General features: G+C 40.8%; 2 protein-coding genes across 3 annotated transcripts in view; one reads left to right on the top strand and one right to left on the bottom strand.

Moving 5' to 3' along the window:
- The window catches only part of LOC125036218, a 276,931-nt gene that overhangs the window by 56,981 nt on the left and 212,450 nt on the right, over positions 1 to 7,500 (bottom strand). The window lies entirely within an intron of this gene.
- Positions 480 to 6,118, top strand: LOC125036206. Of its 2 annotated transcripts, none has more exons than XM_047628668.1 (2): positions 480 to 1,376; positions 5,230 to 6,118. In XM_047628668.1, exons 1-2 carry the CDS (start codon positions 803 to 805, stop codon positions 5,268 to 5,270), a joined length of 615 nt encoding a protein of 204 aa, XP_047484624.1. In that variant the 5' UTR covers positions 480 to 802; the 3' UTR covers positions 5,271 to 6,118. The 2 variants fall into 2 exon arrangements, 1 of the variants encoding a protein (XP_047484624.1); XR_007115876.1 differs by lacking the exon at positions 480 to 1,376 and adding an exon at positions 4,901 to 5,047.

The raw sequence follows: 7,500 nt of genomic DNA, 5'->3' as shown, positions 1-7,500 counted from the left end.
ACAGAATAAAATGATCAAGGATAATCTTGTTCTCTCATCTAAACTAGATAAGATTGAAAGCATGTATGCAACACTTAGTAGCCAACTAGTGGTTTTGTTACAAGGTATGAATATTCAGTCCTCTAGTAATGAACAATTGTCCGTGCCAGTTTCTTGCAATGATAGTGCAGCACGTGCAAATGCTAAGGTCTATGACGATAGACCTATACTTACACCATTATCTAAACCAGTCTTCGAACCAGAAACCCCAGTTAACCATAAACCTATACCAGGGGTACTCAACTGGCGGACCGCGGTCCGGATCCGGACCTTCTGAGTGTTGCAGTTGGACCTCAGACCCCAGGAAGATAAAATTCTAGTTAAATAGCATGAAGGTCCTGGTGAAAGTATCTTGCAAGTTTTTTTTTTTTTTTTTTTTTTTTTTTTTTTTTTTTTTAGTCGACTATGACTATATATATACAGCCAGGGTCTTTTTTCAGGGAAAATTATGAGATTGTTTTCTTTTTTATATTTCATGTAATAAAAATTTCCGGACCTATGCGTACATTGGAGCTTGTCTAACTGGACCTTTGCTTATAATAGTTGAGTAGCCCTGACCTATACCAACACCTTGTACCCAGTTTCCTCAATCCTCGTGTCCTAATCCTTCCTCTGTGAAACCAACCCCTCTTGCAGCACCAAGGTCTAGTGTAACTTCCGGTATTAATGAGTATAATAATGGTAGTAACGTGATGCCGGTAAGTTTTACAAATACCAATATTTGAAGCAAAATGTTCACTCCATGATCCCATGAAACGACAGGATGACTTTGAACAATGGATTCGTAAGATTTAAATTGTCATTCCAGAGGGACATTAAAGTTGCAAAAATACATTGTCAAGGTCATGCTGAAACTATTGTTAATAGTGGTCAGTTTGGACAATTTACTACTTGGAATGAATTTAGACTGGCTTTAAGGGACAAATTTGGTAGTGTAAGAAGTTCAGGGGATTTCTTTAGAAGGAAAGAATCTATTAGACTTAAGCAAGGACAGTCGCCTAAAGATTTTCATATTGAACTTGAAGCAGCAGTTCTTTCAAGTGCAAGGGATTTTCCTAATGAAATTGGGGATGTAACACTAACTGTGAAAAGACTTTTTCTTCAAGGTTTACCAGAACGATTACGAGCCTTGGTTGTTTCAGGTGAAGATGGTCCTTTGACACAACTCGTCACGAATACAGAATGTATCTGGCACTGTCAGTATAATGCATTTTATTTGAGGGAAAGAAGACTATTCTCGGGTGTGTCGTCTGTCAGTTCGAGTCTAGCAACTGCTAATAGTGAGCCGTACTGCGCTTTCCACCGCTCCAAAGGACACCTCACAAAAGATTGCAGAGGTAAGCCTCTGTCTAATGTTTGTTGGCTATGTTTACAGCCAGGTCATCTAAGATCTCGATGTCCTGGATTACAGCAGCCGCATAAAAAGGAACAATCTACATGTGTTCAAAATGCTGTTCCCTTTCAGAAAGGCCAGCAGTGTTAAAACTCCCTGTAATCTGTTGGCTAAATGCAAAAGGGAGATGGATTTATGTTTGGTGTTTGATAAGAATTTAGTGGGTCGACCTTTGATAAAAATTTGTATCAATGGTCAGGAATTGCTTGCATTCATTGACACTGGATCTTCTGCATCCTTGTTGAAGGTCTCGGCATTGAAGTCTCTAAGCATTATTTCACGTTCTAAAGGAGCCAGGTCACTTATTAGTGCTTCTGGTGACTTTCTTGATGTTTTGGAAGAAAGGGATTTTGAGATTTCTTTTGCCCCAGGACTTAGCCTGACACACAGATTAGTTGTAGTTGATGAAAGTTGTGATTTTCCGGGTTCCTTATTAATTGGCATTGATGTACTGCGTAGATTTGAATTCAGCTTGGTTCATTCACATCAGCCAGGACAGACTTATCTTTCTCTTGATTCAATTAGAGTGCCTGTAACCTATACAGATCATCCAGGAATTTCTAAAGTGTCCTTTTGCAAGGCAACAGTAAGGGATTGTGATCTTGATATAACGCCTCTTTTTCAACAACCAGTTCTGTGTGCTAGAGTTCTCAGAAATACTAGTATTCCTCCAATGAGTGCTAAGTTTATTTCATGTTCAGTAAATCGTGGTATTCCTGATGGGGATGTATACATAGAGGGTCACTTGCATGATCTATCGATTTCTCATTCAGTTGCAAGTGTACAGAATAGGAAAGTTTACGTATGGACAGTTAATACTTTACCTTACAGAATTAAGCTCAAAAATGGTAAGCTACTAGCAAAAGTGGAAGAAGTTTCTAACTCTGACCCAAGTAAAATAGCAATGATAGGTAGTGCCTCTTCATGTAATTCTGAGATAGTAACCCAAGCAAATCTTCCAGATTTAGAACATTTAATAAAAGAGCAAAGGAGTAAGGTCTTGCCTATTCTACAGAAGTACAAGGGTTTATTTGATGGTGATAAAATGACTATTGGTAAAGCTAAGGGTATTGTGCATTGCATACCTACGGGTAATGCAGCGCCTATTTGTTCTAAACAGTGGCGTCTTCCACAGTCAGCCAAAGACTTTATTAAGTCTGAGTGTCAGTCAATGCTTAAAGCAGGAGTAATTGAACCATCAATGAGCCCATGGCTTACCAATGGGGTTCTAGTAGTAAAAAAGGATGGGTGTCATCGTTTCTGTGTTGACTACAGGCAGTTGAATAATGTTACCCAAGGAGATACATATCCACTTCCCAGGATAGAAGAAACTATTGACAGTCTCGGAGAAGCACATTTCTTTTCTACTCTAGACTCTAGAGCAGCATACTGGACTTTAGAGGTCAATGAGGCAGATCGCCCTAAAACGGCATTTTCGGATGGACATAACGTTTTTCAATGGATTCGAATGCTCCAAGCACTTATCAGAGGTTAGCTAACTTGGTCTTGAGTCCAGTTTTAGGACGTCATACACTTTGTTATCTAGATGATATCATTATCTATAGTAAAAACTTTTCAGACCATCTTGATCATCTGGATGAAACCCTTGCTATCTTATCTCGTGCAGGTTTTAAATTAAACATGGCAAAATGTGAGATTGCTTGCCCAGAACTTAAATTCTTAGGATTTCTCATTTCTGCTGCAGGTGTACAGCCTGACCCTGGTAAAGTGAAGGCCATATGTGACCTTCCTACACCCACCAACTGCTGCTGGATATTTCCGCAGGCATATCAAAGATCATGTATGAAAGCAAGATCATGAAAGGGCTTTAGTTAGTTTAAAGGAAGCATTAGTAACTGCTCCTCTCTTGAAACGTCCTAATTTTGACTTGCTGTTCGAAATCCACACAGATGCAAGTCAGCGAGCCATTGGTGCTTGTTTGATCCAAAAGCATGATGGATAACCTCACCCAGTTTCTTATTACAGTCGCAAACTTAGTGGTGCAGAGATTCGTTATTCAGCGACTGAGTTGGAGGATTTAGCTGTTGTTGAAGCTATTAAAGCATTTCATCCATATGTATATGGCCATAAATTTCATGTCTATACGGATCATAAGCCATTAATCTATATTTTTAAACGTCCATCTAAATCAGCTAGAATGACCCGCTGGAGTCATAAAATAATGAGTTATGATTGTAAAGTCTTCTATAAAGAGGGAGCAAGTAATCATGTACCAGATCTCTTATCAAGGCAGATTAGTCCAATAACATCTGTAGATTTGACCACCTTAGATCCTAAAGCATTTCGTGCATTGCAGGTTGAAGACTCTCTTTATAAAGAAATTATAAATTTTCTCGAAGGTCGATCATTACCTAAGTGGAAATTACCTGCAAGATTGGACGAGTTTGACTTGATAGATGGAGTTCTATATCACGTCAAAGATAAGGCTTCTGGTTTGGTAAGTCAGTTATGTATTCCTTTGAAATGCAGATTACATGCCCTGGACATTGCTCATAATAGTAAGATTGCTGGTCATCCTGGAACCTATCGTACATATAGAAAACTCCAGGAGTTGTATTATTTTCCTTGTGCACTTAGTTATACTAGAAATTATGTAAGTAAGTGTCTGACCTGTAAAAAGCGTAAAGCTCAACAAAGGCATAGAGCGACATTAGCAGGTGCTCCACTCGCATTAAGCATCCTCGAGCGAGTCAGCATGGATCTCGTTGCATTGCCTAAGTCAGACAATGATTTCAAGTATGTCTTAGTCATTGTAGATCAGTTATCACGTTTTACTCAGCTTGTACCTCTTAAAGATAAACAAGCCGTAACTGTCACAAATGCTTTGATTAATGATTTCATTACAATCTTTGGTCCACCACAAGCTTTCATTTGTGATAATGGCACTGAATTTTCTAATTCTCTTCTCAGAGCTGTTTGTAAGCTGCTGGAAACTAAGATAAACTTTACAGCCCCTTATCATCCAGAAAGTAATGGGTTATGTGAAAGGACTAACAGAATAGTTAAAGATACTTTATATGCACTAACTGAGAAGAATCCTCGTCTATGGGACACGGTGATACCTCATGTTAGGTTTGCTATCAACTCTTCAGTTAACAGGTCGGTAAATAATCAACCCTTATATTTGATGCTTGGACAATCTATACATTATCCAGTTGGATTAACAAACAAATTAACTGTAAATAAACCTGCTAATGAAAGATTTGCAAAGTTAATTCATGCACGTGATGCAGCTGTACTTGCAAGTAAATGATGTAGAGAATATAACAAAGATTACGTTGCAAGGAAGTCTATACCTGCTACTGATTTGGATGTTGGTAGTCTAATCTTACGAAAAAGTCCTTCTCAGAAAGCCACTGGTCTGACGGCACGCTGGACAGGTCCCTTAAGGATCACAAAGCGCACTGGACCTGTGACTTATCTGGTGAAAGACTTGGTAAAGAACGGTGTTTATCGACTTCATCGTAATGATATGCTGTCCTACGAGGCACAAGACGAACTGGAGATAGTGAGTCCAGATGGTGTTCTTGCAGAACACTCTCCTGATGATCCGTTAAGTGTTATGATGTTATCTCTTGTGAGAAGATTTACAGGGTAATTTTTCTTTAAGTTTAATTGTATTATATTGTAATGTTAAATATTCTTTAGGTGATTGGGTATATCGTTTGTAAAATGTTAGAGCATCTTTAATAAAATAAATCAACATTCCAGTGCTTGCATAGAACAGGTCTCTTATTTTTGTACACATGAAAGCTCATGCCAACTCCCCCCAACAGCTATCTGCATGGTCTGTTCCTGCCGCTGTCCTGATCAATGAAACCAAGTGGATCTGATGCTGTTTGCTGCTGTCATCCCAGTGGATTGAATGTCATGACTTCTTGCAGCCCTGTTCCAGCCTCCGACCACCTTGTGGAGTCCCACGGCTTAGAATCCTGCCTTATCTCTACCCTGATCTATTCCTGCTTCCTCTTGTACACTGCATAGATGCAAGCTCGCATGCTGATAATGGACCTCGGAACCTGAGTACCTGCAACCCTATGACCCACTGAATGTGACGCCCAAAGGATTTCACACCAGATTCCAGCCTCATTTTTGGTGAAAGGGTGTCGGCTTTCGCTTTGAGCCGATAGTCAGTCGAGGGTTCCCAAGTCACCCTCTCCTTTTCCGGGATCGGGAGGGATGTAGTGAGGCAGCCATACGTCTTTTTCCACGGGACTTTCAACCCTATTTTCGCCTTAACCTGCGTCGCATCTTAAAGGAGCTACAAACCAGCAAACAACCCATCGTCTTGGAAGACCATCGGCCAGGACTTCTACCTTCCCGCGCTAAATTTACGTCAGAGTAATTGTTGAGCTTCTCAGGTAGTTGGCTGAGAGCTCGTGACCTGTACACACCATTCATAAGTATCTGGCTGTTGTTGTTCCTTATTTTTATTACTGATGCTCGTTTTTTTTTTCGTTTATATCATTTTGTTTAATTTAATAAATGTGTTTTTTTCTGTCCATTGAGTATTTATTCAATTCTTACACGCTACCTAAATTATAAGAATTGCTCGGCTTGAGGGCTGTGTAAAAGCCAACGCTTACAAGGGCCAGGCGGCTGTTGGTTGGGCCGGTTCTTACCGCCCAACACCGTGCAGCCCGACTGGGCTTCAGCAGGGACCACCAAAATTGGCAAGTTCGCCACTGTCCCCCAGTACTGTTCACGGATGAAAGCAGGTTCATTTTAAGTGCATGTGACAGACGTGACAGAGTCTGGAGACGACGTGGAGAGCGATATGCGGCATGCAACATCGTTCAGCATGACTCATTCGGCGGTGGGTCGGTTATGGTCTGGGGAGGCATATCTCTGGAGGGTCGCACAGACCTTCATGTGCTTAATCAAAATACCCTGACAGCTGTTAGGTATAGGGATGAAATCCTCAGACCCATTGTTCGACCCTACGCCGGTGCAGTGGGCCCCGGATTTCTTTTATTACAGAACAATGCCCGACCTCATGTGGCAAGAGTGTGCCGCCAGTTTCTGGAGGAAGAGGGCATCAATGCTGTGGACTGGCCCTCACGTTCTCCGGACCTGAACCCCATTGAGCACCTCTGGGACATTATGTATCGGCGTATTCGGCAGCGTCTAGCCGCACCAGAGACTGTCCAGGAGCTCACCAATGTGCTGAGCCAGGTCTGGCAGGAAATCCCCCAGGACACCATCATCAGGAGCACGTCACGACGTTGTCGAGAGTGCATACAGGCTCGTGGAGGGCATACCCACTACTAAAGTGGCTGAACAATGTACTGTGCTGCAAATTCACCATTTCTTCCATTGTCATTTCTCTCTACAGTCACTTTGTTTTTCAACATCATTTCGTAATTCGGTCCTCCAAGGGTCAACTTTTGTTCTTCTTGGCCAGTCTGACACTCTGTTGTTCAGGGTACATTGGGAATTTAGTTTCAGTACAAAATTGTAACATTTGCACATTCGACATTAAATTTTGAAATGAAATACAAGTGTTCCCCTAATTGTTTTGAGCAGTTTATATATATCTGTGTGTTTGTGTGTGGATATGTGCGTGCGTGTGAATATGTATATATATATATATATATATATATACACATATATACACACACCTATGTATATGTATGTATACATATTTATATTATATATTTATATATATACACACCGCTTCGTATATGTATGTATACATATTTATGATATATATATATATGTATATATATATGTGTGTGTATATATATACATATATATATGCGTACACACACACACACACACATATATATACATATATACATATATATATATTATGACTGCTGCGACGGTCAAGTGGTTAGAGCACTGAACTCCGACCTTCGTGGTCCCGAGTTCAATTTCCCGTCGCGGCGGTCGTAAAAAATGCCTGCGCTCCGACTGCCCGCTTGAGCCCGAGAAAACGACATATCACCTTCAGAAGTCAAGCGCAGGTGTCGTAGGGGAAGTCACCTCCGTGGCACAAGTGTTAGCGCGCTGAACCGCGGTTGATTAGGAAGGGCATCCAATCA

This window comes from Penaeus chinensis, chromosome 2 (assembly GCF_019202785.1).
Source record: "Penaeus chinensis breed Huanghai No. 1 chromosome 2, ASM1920278v2, whole genome shotgun sequence".
Taxonomy (NCBI): domain Eukaryota; kingdom Metazoa; phylum Arthropoda; class Malacostraca; order Decapoda; family Penaeidae; genus Penaeus; species Penaeus chinensis.
Note: the sequence above shows the minus strand (reverse complement) of the source record. Positions and strands in the feature narration are given on the sequence as shown.

Excerpts from the sequence above, each read along its gene's own strand:
- LOC125036206 (XM_047628668.1), top strand. The coding sequence starts at position 803 with ATGACTTTGAACAATGGATTCGTAAGATTTAAATTGTCATTCCAGAGG. Across the intron at positions 1,377-5,229 it reads CCTCACAAAAGATTGCAGAG|CTATCTGCATGGTCTGTTCC; the intron begins GTAAGCCTCTGT and ends TCCCCCCAACAG.